Consider the following 25,305-nt stretch of genomic DNA (forward strand, 5'->3'; position numbering starts at 1 on the left):
GGGCTCTAGACAGTATTCTCAACAGGGCTCTAGACAGTATTCTCGGTTAACAGGGCTCTAGACAGTATTCTCGGTTAACAGGGCTCTAGACAGTATTCTCGGTTAACAGGGCTCTAGACAGTATTCTCGGTTAACAGGGCTCTAGACAGTATTCTCGGTTAACAGGGCTCTAGACAGTATTCTCGGTTAACAGGGCTCTAGACAGTATTCTCGGTTAACAGGGCTCTGTGACAGTATTCTCGGTTAACAGGGCTCTAGACAGTATTCTCGGTTAACAGGGCTCTAGACAGTATTCTCGGTTGGGCTCTAGACAGTATTCTCGTTAACAGGGCTCTAGACAGTATTCTGGTTAACAGGGCTCTAGACAGTATTCTCGGTTAACAGGGCTCTAGGTATTCTCGGTTAACAGGGCTCTAGACAGTCCGCAGGGCTTTAGACTAACTCAGGGCTCTGACAGTTCCTCGGTTAACAGGGCTGCGTATTCTCGGTTAACAGGGCTCTAGACAGCAGGGCTCTAGATGATTCTCTGGTTAACAGGGCTCTAGACAGTATTCTCGGTTAACAGGGCTCTAGACAGTATTCTCGGTTAACAGGGCTGGTAGTATTCTCGGTTAACAGGGCTCTAGACAGTATTCTCGGTTAACAGGGCTCTAGACAGTATTCTCGGTGTTTATTCTCGGTTAACAGGGCTCTAGACAGTATTCTCGGTTAACAGGGCTCTAGACAGTATTCTGATTTCAGGGCGAGACAGTATTCTGGTTAACAGGGGTCAAATACAACAGGGCCAGACAGTATTCTCGAGTAGCAGGGCTCAGAGTGGCTTCTCGGCTAAAGGGCTCATTGTCAATTGATCCCCAACAGGGCTAGATATTTTGTATTTCTTACAATATTCTATATATATTTTTTAACAGGGCTCTCAGTCATTCTCTCCCAGGGCTCTGACAGTGGATTCTGGAACAGGGCTCCATAGATGGTTCTGGGTTAACAGGGCTCTAGACAGTATTCTCGGTTAACAGGGCTCGAGACAGTATTCTCGGTTAACAGGGCTGGGCCCGAACAGGGCTCCGAACAGGGCTGGTGCTGGGGACAACAGGGCTCTAGACAGTATTCTCGGTTAACAGGGCTCCGTGCTCAGGGCTCGCTATTCTCGGTTAATGGCTCCAGGAACAGGGCTCTAGTTGTCTCGGTTAACAGGGCCCTAGACAGTACAGGAAGTTAACAGGGCTTACTATTCTCGGTTACAGGGCTGGACACCTTCCAGGGCTTGACAGTATTCTAAAAGACAACTGGTGGGCTGTGACAGATTCTCGGTTGAGCCAAGATGGCAGGATATTCTCGGTTAACAGGCTCACCAGTGATGGGCTCTGACGTCCTCGTGCCAGGGCTCTAGACATTATTCTCTTAACAGGGCTCTAGACAGTATTCTCGGTTAACAGGGCACTGACATGAACCAACAGGGCTCTAGATTATTCTCGGTTAACAGGGCTCTGACAGTATTCTCGGTTCTCTAGAAGGTTTTTAACAGGGCTCTAGGATGGTCAGAGCTAGATGAAGGGTCCTGGTTAACAGGGCTCGGGACAGTATTCTCGGTTAACAGGACATAAAACATTAAAACCTGGTTAACAGGGCTTTTCTCGGTCTCCGCCAACAAGAGGGCTCTAGACAGTGGTTAACAGGGCTCTAGACAGTATTCTCGTCATGAACAGTATTTGTTAACAGGGCTAGAAATAGACAGGGCTCGAGCATTCTCGGTTAACAGGGCTCGGAATCCCAGGGCTCGAAATTCTCGATTGGACCGTATTCTCGAACAGGGCTCTAGACAGTATCTCCAGGGCTCTAGACAGTATTCTCGGTTAACAGGGCTCTAGACAGTATTCTCCAGGGCTCTAAAGTATTCTCGGTTAACAGGGCTCTAGACAGTATCCCAGGGCTCTAAATATTCTCGGAACAGGGCTCTAGACAGTATTCCGGTTAACAGGGCTCTAAATATTCTCGGAACAGGGCTCTAGATATTATTCTCCAGGGCTCTAAATTATTCTCGGTTAACAGGGCTCTAGATATTATTCTCGGTTAACAGGGCTCAAATTCTTGGAACAGGGCTCTAGACAGTATTCTCGGTTAACAGGGCTCTAGACAGTATTCTCGGTTAAAAACAGTATTCTCGAACAGGGCTCTAGACAGTATTCTGAGTGAAAGAGTTTGGGAACCCTCGGTTAACAGGGCTCTAGACAGTATTCTCGGCCAGGGCTCTTCCATTTAGCTCTATCTCGGTTAACAGGGCTACAGTATTATCTAGGGCTGTATTCCAAACAGGGCTCTAGACAGTTTCTCGTGATGGAATTACACTTCAGGGCTCTATGTTATGAACAGGGCTACATTTCTCTAAAGGGCTCTAGACAAAAACAGGGCTGATTATTCTCGTGTTAACAGGGCTCTAGACAGATTCATTAACAGGGCTGGGACAGTATTCTCTCAGGGCTCTAAATGATATATATTTATTATATATTTTTATAAACAGGGCTCTAGACAGTATTCATTAACAGGGCTAATAAAACAGGGCTAGATATTATTCTCAGGTTAACAGGGCTCTAGACAGTATTCTCGGTTAACAGGGCTCTAGACAGTATTCTCGGTTAACAGGGCAAGTCCTCCAGGGCTCTAAAATTCTCTAAAGGGCTGAACCCGACAGGGCGAGCTGAATTAAAAGGCCTTAAAGAACAGACAGTATTCTCAGTTAACAGGGCTCGAGACAGTATTCTCGGTTAACAGGGCTCTAGACAGTATTCTCGGTTAACAGGGCTCTAGACAGTATTCTCGGTTAACAGGGCTCTAGACAGTATTCTCGGTTAACAGGGCTCTAGACAGTATTCTCGGTTAACAGGGCTCTAGACAGTATTCTCGGTTAACAGGGCTCTAGACAGCTCGGTTAACAGGGCTCCAGACAGTATTCTCGGTTAACAGGGCTCTAGACAGTATTCTCGGTTAACAGGGCTCTAGACAGTATTCTCGGTTAACAGGGCTCTAGACAGTATTCTCGGTTAACAGGGCTCGAGACAGTATTCTCGGTTAACAGGGCTCTAGACCGTATTCTCGGTTAACAGGGCTCTAGACAGTATTCTCGGTTAACAGGGCTCTAGACAGTATTCTCGGTTAACAGGGCTCTAGACAGTATTCTCGGTTAACAGGGCTCTAGACAGTATTCTCGGTTAACAGGGCTCTAGACAGTATTCTCGGTTAACAGGGCTCTAGACAGTATTCTCGGTTAACAGGGCTCTAGACAGTATTCTCGGTTAACAGGGCTCTAGACAGTATTCTCGGTTAACAGGGCTCTAGACAGTATTCTCGGTTAACAGGGCTCTAGACAGTATTCTCGGTTAACAGGGCTCGAGACAGTATTCTCGGTTAACAGGGCTCTAGACAGTATTCTCGGTTAACAGGGCTCTAGACAGTATTCTCGGTTAACAGGGCTCTAGACAGTATTCTCGGTTAACAGGGCTCTAGACAGTATTCTCGGTTAACAGGGCTCTAGACAGTATTCTCGGTTAACAGGGCTCGAGACAGTATTCTCGGTTAACAGGGCTCGAGACAGTATTCTCGGTTAACAGGGCTCGAGACAGTATTCTCGGTTAACAGGGCTCGAGACCGTATTCTCGGTTAACAGGGCTCGAGACCGTATTCTCGGTTAACAGGGCTCGAGACCGTATTCTCGCTTAACAGGGCTCGAGACCGTATTCTCGCTTAACAGGGCTCTAGACAGTATTCTCGGTTAACAGGGCTCTAGACAGTATTCTCGGTTAACAGGGCTCTAGACAGTATTCTCGGTTAACAGGGCTCTAGACAGTATTCTCGGTTAACAGGGCTCTAGACAGTATTCTCGGTTAACAGGGCTCTAGATATTATTCTCGGTTAACAGGGCTCTAGACAGTATTCTCGGTTAACAGGGCTCTAGATATTATTCTCGGTTAACAGGGCTCTAGACAGTATTCTCGGTTAGCAGGGCTCTAGATATTATTCTTGGTTAACAGGGCTCTAGATATTATTCTTGGTTAACAGGGCTCTAGATATTATTCTCGGTTAACAGGGCTCTAGACAGTATTCTCGGTTAACAGGGCTCTAGATATTATTCTCGGTTAACAGGGCTCTAGACAGTATTCTCGGTTAACAGGGCTCTAGACAGTATTCTCGGTTAACAGGGCTCTAGATATTATTCTTGGTTAACAGGGCTCTAGATATTATTCTTGGTTAACAGGGCTCTAGATATTATTCTTGGTTAACAGGGCTCTAGATATTATTCTTGGTTAACAGGGCTCTAGATATTATTCTTGGTTAACAGGGCTCTAGATATTATTCTCGGTTAACAGGGCTCTAGACAGTATTCTCGGTTAACAGGGCTCTAGATATTATTCTTGGTTAACAGGGCTCTAGATATTATTCTTGGTTAACAGGGCTCTAGATATTATTCTTGGTTAACAGGGCTCTAGATATTATTCTTGGTTAACAGTTTATATGTAAATAGGTCAGTTAGACTTGGTTGGCATCCGTCACTGCAGTACTGGCCAGCCAATCACCATTCATCAGGTATTGATCATGAGGTCTGTGACCTTAGTTATCAATTAACCTTTCAGAACACATCCACTTCCTGGTGCCCTGTACAAGAAGCTTTTCACAGGGATCAATATAACAAATCAAGTTGTATTTGTCATATGCGCTGAATACAACAGGTGTAGTAGACCTCACAGTGAAATACTGAGTACAACAGGTGTAGTAGACCTCACAGTGAAATGCTGAATACAACAGGTGTAGTAGACCTCACAGTGAAATGCTGAATACAACAGGTGTAGTAGACCTCACAGTGAAATGCTGAATACAACAGGTGTAGTAGACCTTACAGTGAAATGCTGAATACAACAGGTGTAGTAGACCTTACAGTGAAATGCTGAATACAACAGGTGTAGTAGACCTTACAGTGAAATACTGAGTACAACAGGTGTAGTAGACCTCACAGTGAAATGCTGAATACAACAGGTGTAGTAGACCTGTGAAATGCTGAATACAACAGGTTACCTAGGACACTGCAGAGGTCTTTATAATTTTGAATATTTCAGGTTTATATTATCCTGAATGAATGAAATGGATGTACTTCAGCCAAAACTGAATCATTCTCTTCCTTTGTACCGAGGTCATGTAGCCTGCTTGTGGTCTTTATAAGTTGATCAGAATATTTCAGAGTTTATATGTCAACTGAATGAATGAATGAATGAACCCGGTGGATGCAAATACAGCCAGAAATGGTATCAGGTTCTAACACCAGTCTAATTCAGTAGGACAGCAGTAAACCAGGTGGCTCAGATCGGTAGTCTAGAATGTCAACACCAGTCTACTTCAACCCGTAGGATGCAAAACAGCCAGATCGGTAGTTAGATAACACCAGTCTAATTCAGTAGGACAGCAGTAAACCAGGTAGCTCAGATCGGTAGTTAGGAAACACCAGTCTAATTCAGTAGGACAGCAGTAAACCAGGTGGCTCAGATCGGTAGTTAGATAACACCAGTCTAATTCAGTAGGACAGCAGTAAACCAGGTGGCTCAGATCGGTAGATAGAAACACCAGTCTACTTCAGTAGGACAGCAGTAAACCAGGTGGCTCAGATCGGTAGATAGGAAACACCAGTCTACTTCAGTAGGACAGCAGTAAACCAGGTGGCTCAGATCGGTAGATAGATAACACCAGTCTACTTCAGTAGGACAGCAGTAAACCAGGTGGCTCAGATCGGTAGATAGATAACACCAGTCTACTTCAGTAGGACAGCAGTAAACCAGGTGGCTCAGATCGGTAGATAGGAAACACCAGTCTACTTCAGTAGGACAGCAGTAAACCAGGTGGCTCAGATCGGTAGATAGATAACACCAGTCTACTTCAGTAGGACAGCAGTAAACCAGGTGGCTCAGATCGGTAGTTAGATAACACCAGTCTAATTCAGTAGGACAGCAGTAAACCAGGTGGCTCAGATCGGTAGTTAGATAACACCAGTCTACTTCAGTAGGACAGCAGTAAACCAGGTGGCTCAGATCGGTAGTTAGATAACACCAGTCTACTTCAGTAGGACAGCAGTAAACCAGGTGGCTCAGATCGGTAGTTAGATAACACCAGTCTACTTCAGTAGGACAGCAGTAAACCAGGTGGCTCAGATCGGTAGTTAGATAACACCAGTCTACTTCAGTAGGACAGCAGTAAACCAGGTGGCTCAGATCGGTAGATAGGAAACACCAGTCTACTTCAGTAGGACAGCAGTAAACCAGGTGGCTCAGATCGGTAGATAGATAACACCAGTCTAATTCAGTAGGACAGCAGTAAACCAGGTGGCTCAGATCGGTAGTTAGAAACACCAGTCTACTTCAGTAGGACAGCAGTAAACCAGGTGGCTCAGATCGGTAGTTAGGAAACACCAGTCTACTTCAGTAGGACAGCAGTAAACCAGGTGGCTCAGATCGGTAGTTAGAAACACCAGTCTAATTCAGTAGGACAGCAGTAAACCAGGTGGCTCAGATCAGTAGTTAGAAACACCAGTCTAATTCAGTAGGACAGCAGTAAACCAGGTGGCTCAGATCAGTAGTTAGATAACACCAGTCTAATTCAGTAGGACAGCAGTAAACCAGGTGGCTCAGATCAGTAGTAGATAGGAAACACCAGTCTAATTCAGTAGGACAGCAGTAAACCAGGTGGCTCAGATCGGTAGATAGGAAACACCAGTCTACTTCAGTAGGACAGCAGTAAACCAGGTGGCTCAGATCGGTAGATAGGAAACACCAGTCTACTTCAGTAGGACAGCAGTAAACCAGGTGGCTCAGATCGGTAGATAGATAACACCAGTCTACTTCAGTAGGACAGCAGTAAACCAGGTGGCTCAGATCGGTAGATAGGAAACACCAGTCTAATTCAGTAGGACAGCAGTAAACCAGGTGGCTCAGATCGGTAGATAGGAAACACCAGTCTACTTCAGTAGGACAGCAGTAAACCAGGTGGCTCAGATCGGTAGATAGGAAACACCAGTCTAATTCAGTAGGACAGCAGTAAACCAGGTGGCTCAGATCGGTAGTTAGGAAACACCAGTCTACTTCAGTAGGACAGCAGTAAACCAGGTGGCTCAGATCGGTAGTTAGATAACACCAGTCTACTTCAGTAGGACAGCAGTAAACCAGGTGGCTCAGATCGGTAGTTAGATAACACCAGTCTACTTCAGTAGGACAGCAGTAAACCAGGTGGCTCAGATCGGTAGTTAGATAACACCAGTCTACTTCAGTAGGACAGCAGTAAACCAGGTGGCTCAGATCGGTAGTTAGATAACACCAGTCTACTTCAGTAGGACAGCAGTAAACCAGGTGGCTCAGATCGGTAGTTAGATAACACCAGTCTAATTCAGTAGGACAGCAGTAAACCAGGTGGCTCAGATCGGTAGTTAGGTAACACCAGTCTAATTCAGTAGGACAGCAGTAAACCAGGTGGCTCAGATCGGTAGTTAGATAACACCAGTCTAATTCAGTAGGACAGCAGTAAACCAGGTGGCTCAGATCGGTAGTTAGATAACACCAGTCTAATTCAGTAGGACAGCAGTAAACCAGGTGGCTCAGATCGGTAGATAGGAAACACCAGTCTACTTCAGTAGGACAGCAGTAAACCAGGTGGCTCAGATCGGTAGATAGGAAACACCAGTCTAATTCAGTAGGACAGCAGTAAACCAGGTGGCTCAGATCAGGTAGATAGAAACACCAGTCTACTTCAGTAGGACAGCAGTAAACCAGGTGGCTCAGATCGGTAGTTAGATAACACCAGTCTACTTCAGTAGGACAGCAGTAAACCAGGTGGCTCAGATCGGTAGATAGGAAACACCAGTCTACTTCAGTAGGACAGCAGTAAACCAGGTGGCTCAGATCGGTAGATAGGAAACACCAGTCTACTGCATAAAGCCTGAAGTCTCACCTCATATTCAGAACAGACCCATGGAGTAATACTCTAAAGAGCATAGGATGGAGGGAACATCCTGGAAAGGACCTGGAGCCGTATTTGTCAAGTAGGGTTGAATGGCAGCAACCCGGTTAGGTTTACCGCCCAAAACCACTCGGCTTTCCCCTCCCATTGATAAATAACTACGAGAAACCGGTGAATTATAATAAATTATTTAAATGAACAGCGTAGTGTGAAATGGAAAGCGATGTCTAAATCTGGATTCACCTCAGGGGGACGACAGACGGCCCACCTTGGGGGTCAACAGACGGCCCACCTTGGGGGACGACGACACCTTGGGGGTCAACAGACGGCCCACCTTGGGGGACGGAGACGACCTTGGGGGAGCAGCAGACGGCCCACCTTGGGGGACGACAGACAGCCCACCTCAGGGCGGGGGAGGGGACAGACGGCCCACCTTGGGGGACGACAGACGGCCCACCTCAGGGCGGGGGGAGGGGACAGACGGGGCACTTCAGGGTGGGGGGAGGCAGACGGCCCACCTTGGGGGACGACGACAGACAGCCCACCTCAGGGCGGGGGAGGGGACAGACGGCCCACCTTGGGGGACGGGGACAGACGGCCCACCTCAGGGCGGGGGAGGGGACAGACGGGGCACTTCAGGGTGGGGGAGGCAGACGGCCCACCTCAGGGCAAAGCGTAGTTTCCATTGCATGTAGCATGTAGCACCTCATCATGGTAACAGGGTAGGACTACCATTTGATGCAGCATAGCCAGCTCTGCAGCTGCAGAGTTTTCAAACAGCCTATCGCTTGAATATAGATGCTTTAAAATCAATGCATACACGAGCAGTCTCTCTCCATCAACTCTAATTCAAATTGCATCCAAAACAGATAATCCTGTTCTAGAGATAAGATACATACTATATATAGATGTCCTAGCCTAACTCTTTCAGGTAATACATTCAATGCAGTATTAGCCTTATATTATATATTTAGCTAGTTAACGATGGGTCATGTATAAAACCTTTAGAACCGATATCCTCCCGTCTCTTCCACAATACCTAAGCACCTGTGCTCCGCTGGCCTCTCTCCTAGAAAAACCTCCTTAGATCTTTGAGAGTCCCATGACTCTTTTCCCGCATTTCTTAAAAACAATCGACTATTCGAAGTGGGATGCAGGAGCCAATAGAACTCCTGGGTATGTTTCAAAGGAGACCGATCAAATCCAGACATATTTATATGCTTTCTAATGCTTTTGAACGACACTTACGGATTTGACGGGAAAAACCGGGTTACCAGGGAGACAAGCGTTTCATTCTCGGGATGGAACATAAAAAAATACCGGGAAAATATTCAACCCTAGTGTCATTAGTAATCTGATTCATTATGATCTAGGATCAGGTCCTCCCCAGTCCATGTAATCTGATTCATTATGATCTAGGATCAGGTCCTCCTCTCCATGTAATCTGATTCATTATGATCTAGGATCAGGTCCTCCTCCCCAGTCCATGTAAACTGATTCATTAAGATCTAGGATCAGGTCCTCCCCTCCTTTCCATGTAATCTGATTCATTAAGATCTAGGATCAGGTCCTCCCCTCTCCAAGTAATCTGATTCATTATGATCTAGGATCAGGTCCTCCCCAGTCCATGTAATCTGATTCATTATGATCTAGGATCAGGTCCTCCCCAGTCCATGTAATCTGATTCATTATGATCTAGGATCAGGTCCTCCCCAGTCCATGTAATCTGATTCATTATGATCTAGGATCAGGTCCTCCCCAGTCCATGTAATCTGATTCATTATGATCTAGGATCAGGTCCTCCTCTCCATGTAATCTGATTCATTATGATCTAGGATCAGGTCCTCCTCTCCATGTAATCTGATTCATTATGATCTAGGATCAGGTCCCCCTCTCCATGTAATCTGATTCATTATGATCTAGGATCAGGTCCTCCCCAGTCCATGTAATCTGATTCATTATGATCTAGGATCAGGTCCTCCCTCTCCATGTAATCTGATTCATTATGATCTAGGATCAGGTCCTCCTCTCCATGTAATCTGATTCATTAAGATCTAGGATCAGGTCCTCCTCTCCATGTAATCTGATTCATTATGATCTAGGATCAGGTCCTCCTCTCCATGTAATCTGATTCATTATGATCTAGGATCAGGTCCTCCTCTCCATGTAATCTGATTCATTATGATCTAGGATCAGGTCCTCCTCTCCATGTAATCTGATTCATTAAGATCTAGGATCAGGTCCTCCTCTCCATGTAATCTGATTCATTAAGATCTAGGATCAGGTCCTCCTCTCCATGTAATCTGATTCATTATGATCTAGGATCAGGTCCCCTCTCCATGTAATCTGATTCATTATGATCTAGGATCAGGTCCTCCTCTCCATGTAATCTGATTCATTATGATCTAGGATCAGGTCCTCCTCTCCATGTAATCTGATTCATTATGATCTAGGATCAGGTCCTCCTCTCCATGTAATCTGATTCATTATGATCTAGGATCAGGTCCCTCCTCTCCATCTAATATGATTCATTATGATCTAGGATCAGGTCCCTCCCTCCTCTCCATGTAATCTGATTCATTATGATCTAGGATCAGGTCCCCCTCTCCATGTAATCTGATTCATTATGATCTAGGATCAGGTCCTCCTCTCCATGTAATCTGATTCATTATGATCTAGGATCAGGTCCTCCTCTCCATGTAATCTGATTCATTATGATCTAGGATCAGGTCCTCCTCTCCATGTAATCTGATTCATTATGATCTAGGATCAGGTCCTCCTCTCCATGTAATCTGATTCATTATGATCTAGGATCAGGTCCTCCTCTCCATGTAATCTGATTCATTATGATCTAGGATCAGGTCCTCCTCTCCATGTAATCTGATTCATTATGATCTAAAGTCCATGTAATCTGAATTACTAGGATCCAAATCTGATTCATTATGATCTATGGTGAGATGCTTGATACATGGGCCAATGGCCTTGTGGTCCGGTCAGAGATGCTTGATACAAGGGCCAATGGCCTTGTGGTCCGGTCAGAGATGTTTGATACAACGGCCAATGGCCTTGTGGTCCGGTCAGAGATGTTTGATACAACGGCCAATGGCCTTGTGGTCAGGTCAGAGATGATTGATACAACGGCCAATGGCCTTGTGGTCAGGTCAGAGATGCTTGATACATGGGCCAATGGCCTTGTGGTCAGGCCAATGGCCTTGTGGTCAGGTCAGAGATGTTTGATACATGGGCCAATGGCCTTGTGGTCAGGTCAATGTTCTTGTGGTCAGGTCAATGGCCCTGTGGTCAGGTCAGAGATGCTATTTTGTGTCTACATGTTTTGTATCACTCACCGCTGTGAAAGATGTGACTTGGAGGCTTCCTGATGTCCGACAGGATCACGTTGTTGTTTCCGAACCGCTTCCTGTGAAACAGGATGTGTACATTTAAACACAGGAAGATGAAGCAGGAAGATCTCAAAACAAGCTGAATCTACTCTACTCATGACCACTCATGCTGTAAACACGGTCCAGTTCAAAGTAAAAGTGTAGAATACAGGTTGAGTCGTGCGCAGATAGAATCCCTACTCGGATGCATTCTGCCCAGTTCATTTTGTTTCGGGTATGTCGCATTGAAAGTGGCTAAATGTATTGGCGTTTGATCACATTTGCCACAGTAAAAGTGAGACGTTGATAGTGTTAACAAACAGGGGAAGAACAGTTGAACAGTTGAATGAAGTTCAATCTCCTGCTTTTCTCCTTGGGCTGATAGTGCCTCTGTGCAGCTTAGAGGAAACATTGGGCACTGAAGCCTTTCCGTATGCTATATAAAGCTTTTTGTTCATTGTTGTTTGTTTTAAGTGGTACCTAGATTATATAGTGTTGGGGGATGGCACTCTTAAAATATAGCTTAGCAAGCTACCAATTACTTCACACTGGCAGAAGTTAAGCTACACTTAAGAAAAATATAGTTTTCTTTACAGAAGTTACTTTTGAAAAAGTAGTTCACTCCACCCAAACTACTTAATGAAAACGTATCATGTGTAAACAGCTGAAATGTCAGAGTACAAATTGGTAGAACGGATCACTCTGGAGGCAAGATGTCGAACATATTTGTCATTTCAAACCACAAAAAAGATCTGATGCTGAAAAAGAAAGGATATTCTAGCCTACTTATTTTAGCCAAAACAGTAGTGTATAGATCTAGTAGTTAGCTACATCGCTACAAGGTAAAACAGTAGTGTGTAGTTCCAGTAGTTAGCTACATCGCTACAAGGTAAAACAGTAGTGTGTAGTTCCAGTCGTTAGCCACATCGCTACATGGTAAAACAGTAGTGTGTAGTTCCAGTAGTTAGCTACACGGTAAAACAGTAGTGTGTAGTTCCAGTAGTTCGCTACACGGTAAAACAGTAGTGTGTAGTTCCAGTAGTTAGCTACACTGCTACATGGTAAACCAGTAGTGTGTAGTTCCAGTAGTTAGCCACATCGCTACATGGTAAAACAGTAGTGTGTAGTTCCAGTAGTTAGCTACACCGCTACATGGTAAAACAGTAGTGTGTAGTTCCAGTAGTTAGCCACATCGCTACATGGTAAAACAGTAGTGTGTAGTTCCAGTAGTTAGCCACATCGCTACATGGTAAAACAGTAGAACAGAAAATTGGAACGGAAATGGCGCCACACCAAACTGGAAGTCTTCCGACTAGCTTCATTTAGCAGTGATCAATTCTACCAATATTTCAATTTAGTTTAACCACCACCAAGCTACCGCAAAATGTAGTTCAATTACTAATTGAATATAGTATAGTTCATATAGTTCACTACTCCCCAACACTGATTATGTCCTAATAATAAGCATCTAAAAATGGTCCTAAATTAATGTATTCCATTTAATGTTAAGCAGCAATACTTATAGAGAAGAAATGCTTGACTTCCTACAACAGAACACGCTGCTCTTACCTCAACATTGTAGCCAGCCCTACACCCAACTGTCCAAGGCCACCTGAGAGTGAGAGAGAAAGAGAAGAGAAAACATACACTGCAATATTAAAAAGAGGTGAAAAAAACCCTCCATTAAAACAGAGCATTCGAAAAGTGTTCAGACCCCTTTGACTTTTCCACATTGTTGTTACGTTACAGCCTTATTCTAAAATGGATTAAATCGTCCCCCCGTCAATCTACACACAACACGCCATAATGACAAAGCAACAACAGGTTTTTAGAAATGTTTGCAAATCTATTAAACAAAACACTGAAATATAACAGTATTCAGACCCTTTACTTAGTACTTTGTTGCAGGGTAGCCTAGTGGTTAGAAAGTTGGACTAGTAACCGAAAGGTTGCAAGTTCATATCCCCGAGCTGACAAGGTACAAATCTGTTGTTCTGCCCCTGAACAGGCAGTTAACCCACTGTTCCTAGGCCATCATTGAAAATAAGAATTTGTTCTTAACTGACTTGTTAAATGAAATAATAAAAAAAAAACACATTTGGCAGCGATTACAGCCTCGAGTCTTCTTGGGTGTGATGCTACAAGCTTGGCACACCTGTATTTGGGTGGTTTCTCTCATTCTTCTCTGCAGATCCGCTCAAGCTCTGTCATGTTGGATGTGGAGCGTTACTGCACAGCTATTTGTTCAGGCTCTGGCTGGGCCACATAAGGACATCCAGAGACTTGTCCTGAAGCCACTCCTGCGTTGTCAAGGCTGTGTGCTTAGGGTCGTTGTCCTGTTGGAAGGTGACCCTTCACCCCAGTAGGAGGTCCTGAGCTCTCTGGAGAAGGTTTTCATCAAGGATCTCTCTGTACTTTGCTCCGTTCATCTTTCCCTCGATCCTGACTAGTCTCCCAGTCCCTGCTGCTGAAAAACATCCCCACAGCATGATGCTGCCACCACCAGGGGCTTCACCGTAGGGATGGTGCCAGTTTTCCTCTAGACGTGACGCTTGGCATTCAGGCCAAAGAGTTACATCTTGGTTTCATCAGACCAGAGAATCTTGTTTCTCATCGTCTGAGAGTCCTTTAGATGCCTTTTGGAAAACTCCAAGAGGGCCGTCATGTGTCTTTTACTGAGGAGTGGCTTCCGTCTGGCCACTCCACGATAAAGGCCTGATTGGTGGAGTGCTGCAGAGATGGTTGTCCTTCTGGAAGGTTCTCCCATCTCCACAGAGGAACTGGGTTCATGGTCACCTCCCTGACTAAGACCCTTCTACCCCGATTGGTCAGTTTGTCTGTGCGGCCAGCTCTAGGAAGAGTCTTGGTGGTTCCAAAATTCTTCCATTAAAGAATGATGGAGGCCACTGTGTTCTTGGGGTCCTTCAATGCTGCAGAAATGTTTTGGTACCCTTCCCTAGATCTGTGCCTCCTGTCCCAGAGCTCTACGGACAATTCCTTCGACCTCATGGCTTGGTTTTTGCTCTGACACACACTGTCAACCGTGGGACCTTAAATAGACAGGTGTGTGCCTTTCCAAATCATGACCAATCAATTGAAATGTACCACCTGAGCTCAATGTTGAGTCTCATAGCAAAGGGTCGGGAATACTCTTGTAAATAAGGTATATATTTTTTCATTTTATTCATAATACATTTGCAAAGAATGTGAGAAGCAGAGTAGCAGAGGGTGTGAAAAGGAGTCGCGTCGGGGCCCTCGCTACAGTGGTCCTATCCTATTGATCCTGCTTGTGAATGGTCGGGGCCCTCGCTACAGTGGTCCTATCCTATTGATCCTGCTTGTGAATGGTCGGGGCCCTCGCTACAGTGGTCCTATCCTATTGATCCTGCTTGTGAATGGTCGGGGCCCTCGCTACAGTGGTCCTATCCTATTGATCCTGCTTGTGAATGGTCGGGGCCCTCGCTACAGTGGTTCTATCCTATTGATCCTGCTTGTGAATGGTCGGGGCCCTCGCTACAGTGGTTCTATCCTATTGATCCTGCTTGTGAATGGTCGGGGCCCTCGCTACAGTGGTTCTATCCTATTGATCCTGCTTGTGAATGGTCGGGGCCCTCGCTACAGTGGTTCTATCCTATTGATCCTGCTTGTGAATGGTCGGGGCCCTCGGTGGTTCTATCCTATTGATCCTGCTTGTGAATGGTCGGGGCCCTCGCTACAGTGGTTCTATCCTATTGATCCTGCTTGTGAATGGTCGGGGCCCTCGCTACAGTGGTTCTATCCTATTGATCCTGCTTGTGAATGGTCGGGGCCCTCGCTAGTGGTTCTATCCTATTGATCCTGCTTGTGAATGGTCGGGGCCCTCGCTACAGTGGTCCTATCCTATTGATCCTGCTTGTGAATGGTCGGGGCCCTCGCTACAGTGGTTCTATCCTATTGATCCTGCTTGTGAATGGTCGGGGCCCTCGCTACAGTGGTTCTATCCTATTGATCCTGCTTGTGAATGGTCGGGGCCCTCGCTACAGTGGTTCTATCCTATTGATCCTGCTTGTGAATGGTCGGGGCCCTCGCTACAGTGGTTCTATCCTATTGATCCTGCTTGTGAATGGTCGGGGCCCTCGCTACAGTGGTTCTATCCTATTGATCCTGCTTGTGAATGGTCGGGGCCCTCGCTACAGTGGTTCTATCCTATTGATCCTGCTTGTGAATGGTCGGGGCCCTCGCTACAGTGGTCCTATCCTATTGATCCTGCTTGTGAATGGTCGGGGCCCTCGCTACAGTGGTTCTATCCTATTGATCCTGCTTGTGAATGGTCGGGGCCCTCGCTACAGTGGTTCTATCCTATTGATCCTGCTTGTGAATGGTCGGGGCCCTCGCTACAGTGGTCCTATCCTATTGATCCTGCTTGTGAATGGTCGGGGCCCTCGCTACAGTGGTCCTATCCTATTGATCCTGCTTGTGAATGGTCGGGGCCCTCGCTACAGTGGTTCTATCCTATTGATCCTGGAATGGTCTCGCTATTCTATCCTATTGATCCTGCTTGTGAATGGTGGGGCCCTCGCTACAGTGGTTCTATCCTATTGATCCTGCTTGTGAATGGTCGGGGCCCTCGCTACAGTGGTTCTATCCTATTGATCCTGCTTGTGAATGGTCGGGGCCCTCGCTACAGTGGTCCTATCCTATTGATCCTGCTTGTGAATGGTCGGGGCCCTCGCTACAGTGGTCCTATCCTATTGATCCTGCTTGTGAATGGTCGGGGCCCTTCAGTGGTTCTATCCTATTGATCCTGCTTGTGAATGGTCGGGGCCCTCGCTGTGGTTCTATCCTATTGATCCTGTTGTGAATGGTCGGGGCCCTCGCTACAGTGGTCCTATCCTATTGATCCTGCTTGTGAATGGTCGGGGCCCTCGCTACAGTGGTCCTATCCTATTGATCCTGCTTGTGAATGGTCGGGGCCCTCGCTACAGTGGTTCTATCCTATTGATCCTGCTTGTGAATGGTCGGGGCCCTCGCTACAGTGGTTCTATCCTATTGATCCTGCTTGTGAATGGTCGGGGCCCTCGCTACAGTGGTTCTATCCTATTGATCCTGCTTGTGAATGGTCGGGGCCCTCGCTACAGTGGTTCTATCCTATTGATCCTGCTTGTGAATGGTCGGGGCCCTCGCTACAGTGGTCCTATCCTATTGATCCTGCTTGTGAATGGTCCCCTATGGTTCTATCCTATTGATCCTGCTTGTGAATGGTCGGGGCCCTCGCTACAGTGGTTCTATCCTATTGATCCTGCTTGTGAATGGTCGGGGCCCTCGCTACAGTGGTCCTATCCTATTGATCCTGCTTGTGAATGGTCGGGGCCCTCGCTACAGTGGTTCTATCCTATTGATCCTGCTTGTGAATGGTCGGGGCCCTCGCTACAGTGGTTCTATCCTATTGATCCTGCTTGTGAACACTGTGATGTTTCCTTCACACAACAAACCAAGCACTTTATAAATCCATCTGTTGCTTGGGAGCCTCGTTTAGGTTCACTTAGACAAAGCTTCTCTACCTTAGACAAACCATAGACAGAGGTCCTATTGTGTGGTATTGAGGTTGTGAGGTTAAGGTTCACTTCCCATAAATAGAGTTATATCCTACTGTGTCTGTAATGTTCGGTTAGACCAAGTTCATCTTCTTCAGAGAGAGATTGTGTTATTGAGGTTGTGAGGTTAAGGTTCACTTCCCATAAATAGAGTTATATCCTACTGTGTCTGTTGCTTGAGAAGCCTTCTTAATGTTCGGTTAGACAAAGTTCATCTTCTTCAGAGAGAGATTGTGTTATTGAGGTTCGTCCCACAGAATACAGCGAGCTGGAGAGTCATTAGAGAAAGGTTTGTTTCTTCAGATCAGTGTGAATAGATCCTATTGTGGTAACTGGGACTCCTCCCCCAGGTGATGATGTCTCTCTGAGCTTTTACCTGATTGAGTGATTCATTGGATTGGTCTTACCTGTGATGAGCACCTTGGGGTGGTCCGTCTCGGAGAAGGACACGGAGTGGAAACTGGCGTCTGAGGTGACCTGGCGAGGTGAGAAGCTGATGGTCCGTACGGCCACTGTGATAGGCTGACAGCCACATCCTGGGCTCAGGAGGGCTTGCTTAGCCACCTTGCTGAATGCTCTGATAAAAGGCATCTTCACAGTTACCTAAAGAAGGAGGAAGAGGACAGAGTAAGGACCCTTCACCGGAATACTTTACAAATAGGTAGAATGATTTTGTTGTCAAGGACTCAAATTTATGATTCTATATAGATTACCTGTAATAATAATAATAATAATGTCTCGTCTTTTTTTCACTACAAGGTTGGTAATGCCAGATTGACTATGTCTAGGCTCAGGACAGGAAGCATTGAGACTTTCTGTCGTCGTGGCGACTAAGTGTCAATTATGCAGCAGCTGTGTCTCATGGCAGAGACACACTGTACAGTAGACATCCCCCCCCGGGGACTCAAGAGGTGCCAAGAAATGAGACGCGAAAAGAAGAACAGGACCACTAACCCGGATTGGAATGAATGACGGAGCGCCTCACTTGCTCTGCTTCGTTTTGTCTGCGAAACACAGGCTCTCTCCTAGAAAAAAAAAAAAAAAAAGGTAATTTATTCCACGTATTTATCTTTACCAGAGCCTGGTCAAAAGTATTGCATTGTGGGAATTGGGTGCCATTTTGGGACGAAGCGACAGTCTGACTACATAAATGACAGACCTGTCCTCATATTACAGTAGCCTAGCCTACCATTCTTGGCACGGTTTATTGCTGCGTCTCAGACGTTGCCTAGGCTAACAGTAATTTGAGTAACTTGGAGAGGGAAAGGGGGGAGTTAGAGAATGGATCTCTTCCTAGATCTAATTTTAAATTTTACCTTTATTTAACCAGGCAAGTCAGTTAAGAACTGACAGCCTGGGAACAGTGGGTTAACTGCCTGTTCAGGGGCAGAACGACAGATTTGTACCTTGTCAGCTCGGGGGTTTGAACTCGGAACCTTCTGGTTACTAGTCCAACGCTCTAACCACTAGGCTACCTTCTGGTTACTAGTCCAACGCTCTAACCACTAGGCTACCTTCTGGTTACTCGTCCAACGCTCTAACCACTAGGCTACCTTCTGGTTACTCGTCCAACGCTCTAACCACTAGGCTACCTTCTGGTTACTAGTCCAACGCTCTAACCACTAGGCTACCTTCTGGTTACTAGTCCAACGCTCTAACCACTAGGCTACCTTCTGGTTACTAGTCCAACGCTCTAACCACTAGGCTACCTTCCGGTTACTAGTCCAACGCTCTAACCACTAGGCTACCTTCCGGTTACTAGTCCAACGCTCTAACCACTAGGCTACCTTCCGGTTACTAGTCCAACGCTCTAACCACTAGGCTACCTTCTGGTTACTAGTCCAACGCTCTAACCACTAGGCTACCTTCTGGTTACTAGTCCAACGCTCTAACCACTAGGCTACCTTCTGGCTACTAGTCCAACGCTCTAACCACTAGGCTACCTTCTGGTTACTAGTCCAACGCTCTAACCACTAGGCTACCTTCTGGTTACTAGTCCAACGCTCTAACCACTAGGCTACCTTCTGGTTACTAGTCCAACGCTCTAACCACTAGGCTACCTTCTGGTTACTAGTCCAACGCTCTAACCACTAGGCTACCTTCTGGTTACTAGTCCAACGCTCTAACCACTAGGCTACCTTCTGGTTACTAGTCCAACGCTCTAACCACTAGGCTACCTTCTGGTTACTAGTCCAACGCTCTAACCACTAGGCTACCTTCTGGTTACTAGTCCAATGCTCTAACCACTAGGCTACCTTCTGGTTTACTAGTCCAACGCTCAGTGAAAACTAGGCTACCTTCTGGTTACTAGTCCAACGCTTAACCACTAGGCTACCTTTTTTTACTAGTCCAACGCTTAACCACTAGGCTGGACCTTCTGGTTACTAGTCCAACGCTCTAACCACTAGGCTACCTTTTGGTTACTAGTCAACGTGTAACCACGTGAGGCTACCTTCTATTATCAAACCAACGCCTAACCACTAGGCTACCTTCTGGTTACTAGTCCAACGCTCTAACCACTAGGCTACCTTCTGGTTACTAGTCCAACGCTCTAACCACTAGGCTACCTTCTGGTTACTAGTCCAACGCTCTAACCACTAGGCTACGCTGCCGCCCCAGATGTTATTACTCCTTCATTCTCTCAGTGAAAATAGGCTTTCCGTCATTAAAGAGTTGTCATTCTATACAAATTAAAATGGGTTACATTGGAACGCGCATTTTTTTAATAAAAAAATTAATTAAACACTGAGGATGGAATTTACTACACTTTGTGTTCTAAGCCCGTTTACTTTTGTGAGCTGGCAATGTGTAAGACACGTGAGACAAAGCATATTATCAAACAAAAACAACACCCGTCATCCACCAACATCACGTCAATCATACTGTATGGCCTCCCTGACTAAGACCCTTCTACCCCGATTGGTCAGTTTGTCTGTGCGGCCAGCTCTGTCCGCCAATCAAGCATTCACACATCTGGATTATTGCTCTAAAGATTTTTTTTGTTTTGTTGCTAGGCTCTCTTACCTTAACGTCGGATAAAGCTTCTAAAAGAAATTAAAAGTGAACTTAAGTAACCTTCTGATAGTGTCTCTCTTCCTACTGTACTGTTCAGCAGTAGACTATCCTCCAGGCCTACTGTCAGATAAAAAAATAATCACGGACAGTTGTTCATTTATTTTTAGCTTAGTAATTGTTCTTATCCAAGTCATTTATCAACTGTGTGGAAGGCTGTTCATTTGGTATGTGTCTGCAATAAATCTTCAAAACAGATAAGCAGATAGCCATGCAGTCATTGGCCTCAGAGTGGTTTTTAACGACAGTTACTAACGTATGAAACAGATTTTACACACTGACCCAATTCCTCTTTTAAAAATGAGCTCCCTCGTCAATCACCATGTGTTGAGCCAAAACCAAGATGATGAGCCAACACCCCCCAAGATGATGAGCAAACACCCCCAAGATGATGAGCCAACACCCCCAAGATGATGAGCCAACACCCCAAGATGATGAGCCAACACCCCCAAGATGATGAGCCAACACCCCCAAGATGATGAGCCAACACCCCCAAGATGATGAGCCAACACCCCCAAGATGATGAGCCAACACCCCCAAGATGATGAGCCAACACCCCCAAGATGATGAGCCAACACCCCCAAGATGATGAGCCAACACCCCCAAGATGATGAGCCAACACCCCCAAGATGATGAGCCAACACCCCCAAGATGATGAGCCAAACACCCCCAAGATGATGAGCAAACACCCCCAAGATGATGAGCAAACACCCCCAAGATGATGAGCCAACACCCCCAAGATGATGAGCCAACACCCCCAAGATGATGAGCCATCACACCCAAGATGATGAGCCAACACACCCAAGATGATGAGCCAACACCCCCAAGATGATGAGCCAACACACAAGATGATGAGCCAACACCCCCAAGATGATGAGCCAACACCCCCAAGATGATGAGCCAACACCCCCAAGATGATGAGCCAACACCCCCAAGATGATGAGCCAACACCCCCAAGATGATGAGCCAACACCCCCAAGATGATGAGCCAACACCCCCAAGATGATGAGCCAACACCCCCAAGATGATGAGCCAACACCCCCAAGATGATGAGCCAACACCCCCAAGATGATGAGCCATCACACAAGATGATGAGCCAACACCCCCAAGATGATGAGCCAACACCCCCAAGATGATGAGCCAACACACAAGATGATGAGCCAACACCCCCAAGATGATGAGCCAACACCCCCAAGATGATGAGCCAACACCCCCAAGATGATGAGCCAACACCCCCAAGATGAGAGCCAACACCCCCAAGATGATGAGCCAACACCCCAAGATGATGAGCCAACACCCCAAGATGATGAGCCAACACCCCCAAGATGATGAGCCAACACCCCCAAGATGATGAGCCAACACCCCAACAAGATGATGAGCCAACACCCCAACAGATGATGAGCCAACACCCCAACAAGATGATGAGCCAACACCCCCAAGATGATGAGCCAACACCCCCAAGATGATGAGCCAACACCCCAAGATGATGAGCCAACACCCCCAAGATGATGAGCCAACACCCCCAAGATGATGAGCCAACACCCCCAAGATGATGAGCCAACACCCCCAAGATGATGAGCCAACACACAAGATGATGAGCCAACACACAAGATGATGAGCCAACACACAAGATGATGAGCCAACCCCCAAGATGATGAGCCAACACACAAGATGATGAGCCAACACCCCCAAGATGATGAGCCAACACCCCAAGATGATGAGCCAACACCCCCAAGATGATGAGCCAACACCCCCAAGATGATGAGCCAACACCCCCAAGATGATGAGCCAACACCCCCAAGATGATGAGCCAACACCCCAAGATGATGAGCCAACACACCCAAGATGATGAGCCAACAACCCCAAGATGATGAGCCAACACCCCCAAGATGATGAGCCAACACCCCCAAGATGATGAGCCAACACCCCCAAGATGATGAGCCAACATTGTTTGACGCTCTGTTTAAATGTTTGTTTTAATTTGGCTAGTCCAGTCAGTGGCCTATTTAATCTGGGTGGCATTATATATCACATTTTAAAAAGTCAGATTCACATGGTGATTGATGAGGGAGCTAATTTTTACGAATCTGATAGAGAGATATATATATATAATATACTAAAATGAATCAAAACAGGTTGTTGCTCTATCATGTGGCTATTTTAGTACGTCTGCTAAATGATATTACTGCTTTAGCAATCTTGTTTTAGCTGTCATCTCTCCGGGAATATAGCCTTCTCGCTCCTCCTCATTCCATATGCAGATCCTCATCATATAACAAGGTTTGTAACCGCAGCATGTCTCTCTCTACAGGTTAAGGCCCAGACAATGCTTTTTTTTTTTTTTTTTTTGCAGAATCATGATGCTCCATTTCTGCCTCTTCGTCAAATTAAAGGGAGCTTCCGGTCCTGTGCCCGAATGTTTCAATTGACCGCGTTGCCTCTTTTATGATGAAATAATTGAATCGTCCTGCTCGACACAGTTCATTTTAATGTACACGGTGTCCTGGGACCGATTGGAGTGTACATAGTAATATTATATGCCAAAACCGATCCAACCTCTGGTGTACCAAACAAAGGTCAGGAACATACCACATAATGAATGGGATATTGGGCTCAAACACATGGGATTATTCCGTTCTCGTTGCATCAGGATATTATACTGGCAGTAGGATCGCGGAGTCCTTCTCTTTTTTTTGCCACTCTGCAAAGACACGCTAAACGTTGCATTGTAGTACGGTACAACTGTTTTGCATTTGCAACCACATTTTGCAACCACATTTTTAAATTAGATGTTATATATCCTATTTGCTTAAAATACATGTTGCTCAAAGGATAGGTGTGCCAACAGTAGAATCAATCTGAGTGTATAGGCTATATAACTAGATTGGCGACAGTCTATAATAAAAATGTATCCCAATTTGCGTCTGTAATAAACAACTAAATTCTCTCATTAGATAATTCTCCATTCTGCATAAGAAACTTGAGTACAATCCCGATTCACTCTACAGAAAACATTCGTTTTAACTCAATAAATTCCAATGAATAATGATTTACTCACCAGATAATTAGCTGGGTGATCTTTATAAAAACTCGGAAGATACGAGTGTCCCTTGTTTCTTGGCGCCTTGGTTAGTTACAGAGAAAAGTCTGTTTGTCTTTAATAGCTGGTGAAGCTGACGACACGCTCGGTCTTCTTGGAGGATTGCGTCAGCTCCAGCCAGACATGAGGGGTTATATATCAGCACGAGCCATCTGGGTTCAACACAACCCGGCTTCCTCTCTGATTGGCAGAGCCTCGGAGGTGTGGTTCCTCTGTCGCATACACGTGGTAACCTATCTTTAAAAAAAAATAAAAAAAATGGTATTATTTAACCTTTATTTAACTAGGCAAGTCAGTTAAGAACAAATTCTTATTTTACAATGAACGCCTACCAAAAGACAAAAGGCCTCATGCGGGGACTGGGGCTCGGATTCAAAAATTATATATATATATATATATATAAGACAAAAACACACATCATGACAAAAGAGACACCACAGCAGGACATAAACAGAGACCTAAGACAACAACACAGCATGGCAGCAACACATCATGGTAGCAGCACAAAACATGGTACAGACATTATTGGTCGCAGACAACAGCACAAAGGGCAAGACGGTAGAGACAACAATACATCACACAAAGCAGCCACAACTGTCAGTAAGAGTCCATGATGGAGTCTTTGAATGAAGAGATTGAGTGTTTGTTGCAGCTCGTTCCCGAGCGACCCAGGGATGTGTGCGCTTTGGGGACCTGAATGTGACTGGCAGAATATGTAGCGAGGACCAGCCAATGAGAGCATACAGGTCGCAGTGGTGGGTAGTATATGGGGCTTTGGTGACAAAACGGATGGCACTGTGATAGACTACATCCAGTTTGCTGAGTAGAGTGTTGGAGACTATTTTGTAAATGACATCGCCGAAGTCAAGGATCGGTAAGATAGTCAGTTTTACGGGGGTATGTTTGGCAGCATGAGTGAAGGAGGCTTTGTTTGCGAAATAGGAAGCCGATTCTAGATTTCATTTTGGATTGGAAATGTTAAATATGAGTCTGGAAGGAGAGTTTACAGTCTAGCCAGACACCCAGGTATTTGCAGTTGTCCACATATTCTAAGTCAGAACCGTCCAGAGTAGTGATGCTTGGCGGGTGGAAGGGTGCGGGCAGCGATCGGTTGAAGAGCATGCGTTTCGTTTTTACTAGCCTTTAAGAGCAGTTGGAGGCCACGGAACCAGTGTTGTATGGCGTTGAAGATCATTTGGAGGTTTGTTAATACAGTTATAAATTACGTCTCTAATCTACCATGGTTAGGATGGTCATCTGAATCAGAGTTAGTTCGTCAGCTGTGGTGAAAGAGGAGCGACTACGATAGAGGAAACCAAGTCTATCTACCAGTTGCCGGAACGTCCGATTTTGGTTTCCCAAAAACACCTGGGAAATCTAGCCATAAACAGAATGTTTTTGGAACATTCTGCGTACAGAAGTGAACATTTTGCCTGTTCTGGGAACTTCACTTTTTTGGTTGATGGGAGGGTCTGAGAATGTTTTACTATTGTTCCAGGAAGGTTCTGAGAACGTTTTACTATGGTTCCAGGAAGGTTCTGAGAACATTTTACTATGGTTGCAGGAAGGTTCTGAGAACGTTTTACTATGGTTGCAGGAAGGTTCTGAGAACGTTTTACTATGGTTCCAGGAAGGTTCTGAGAACGTTTTACTATGGTTCCAGGAAGGTTCTGAGAACGTTTTACTATGGTTCCAGGAAGGTTCTGAGAACGTTTTACTATGGTTCCAGGAAGGTTCTGAGAACGTTTTACTATGGTTGCAGGAAGGTTCTGAGAACGTTTTACTATGGTTCCAGGAAGGTTCTGAGAACGTTTTACTATGGTTCCAGGAAGGTTCTGAGAACGTTTTACTATGGTTCCAGGAAGGTTCTGAGAACGTTTTACTATGGTTCCAGGAAGGTTCTGAGAACGTTTTACTATGGTTCCAGGAAGGTTCTGAGAACGTTTTACTATGGTTCCAGGAAGGTTCTGAGAACGTTTTACTATGGTTCCAGGAAGGTTCTGAGAACGTTTTACTATGGTTCCAGGAAGGTTCTGAGAACGTTTTACTATGGTTCCAGGGAGGTTCTGAGAACGTTTTACTATGGTTCCAGGGAGGTTCTGAGAACGTTTTACTATGGTTCCAGGGAGGTTCTGAGAACGTTTTACTATGGTTCCAGGGAGGTTCTGAGAACGTTTTACTCTGGTTCCAGGAA

General features: G+C 45.7%; 1 protein-coding gene across 1 annotated transcript in view; it reads right to left on the reverse strand.

Annotated features, from left to right (window-relative positions):
- tdh (L-threonine dehydrogenase) overlaps nucleotides 1-23,229 on the reverse strand; it is a 38,306-nt gene extending 15,077 nt beyond the window's left edge. The window contains exons 1-6 of the mRNA XM_052523348.1: nucleotides 23,070-23,229; nucleotides 17,894-17,964; nucleotides 17,347-17,542; nucleotides 12,936-12,978; nucleotides 11,334-11,404; nucleotides 8,255-8,364 (exon numbers count right to left, since the gene is read on the reverse strand). Coding sequence (XP_052379308.1) covers nucleotides 8,255-8,364; nucleotides 11,334-11,404; nucleotides 12,936-12,978; nucleotides 17,347-17,530 — 408 coding nt within the window. The 5' untranslated portion in view covers nucleotides 17,531-17,542; nucleotides 17,894-17,964; nucleotides 23,070-23,229. The remainder of the gene's footprint in view (nucleotides 1-8,254; nucleotides 8,365-11,333; nucleotides 11,405-12,935; nucleotides 12,979-17,346; nucleotides 17,543-17,893; nucleotides 17,965-23,069) is intronic.
- Nucleotides 23,230-25,305: the final 2,076 nt, after the last annotated feature.

This window comes from Oncorhynchus keta, chromosome 8 (genome assembly GCF_023373465.1).
Source record: "Oncorhynchus keta strain PuntledgeMale-10-30-2019 chromosome 8, Oket_V2, whole genome shotgun sequence".
In the NCBI taxonomy this organism is placed as follows: Eukaryota; Metazoa; Chordata; class Actinopteri; order Salmoniformes; family Salmonidae; genus Oncorhynchus; species Oncorhynchus keta.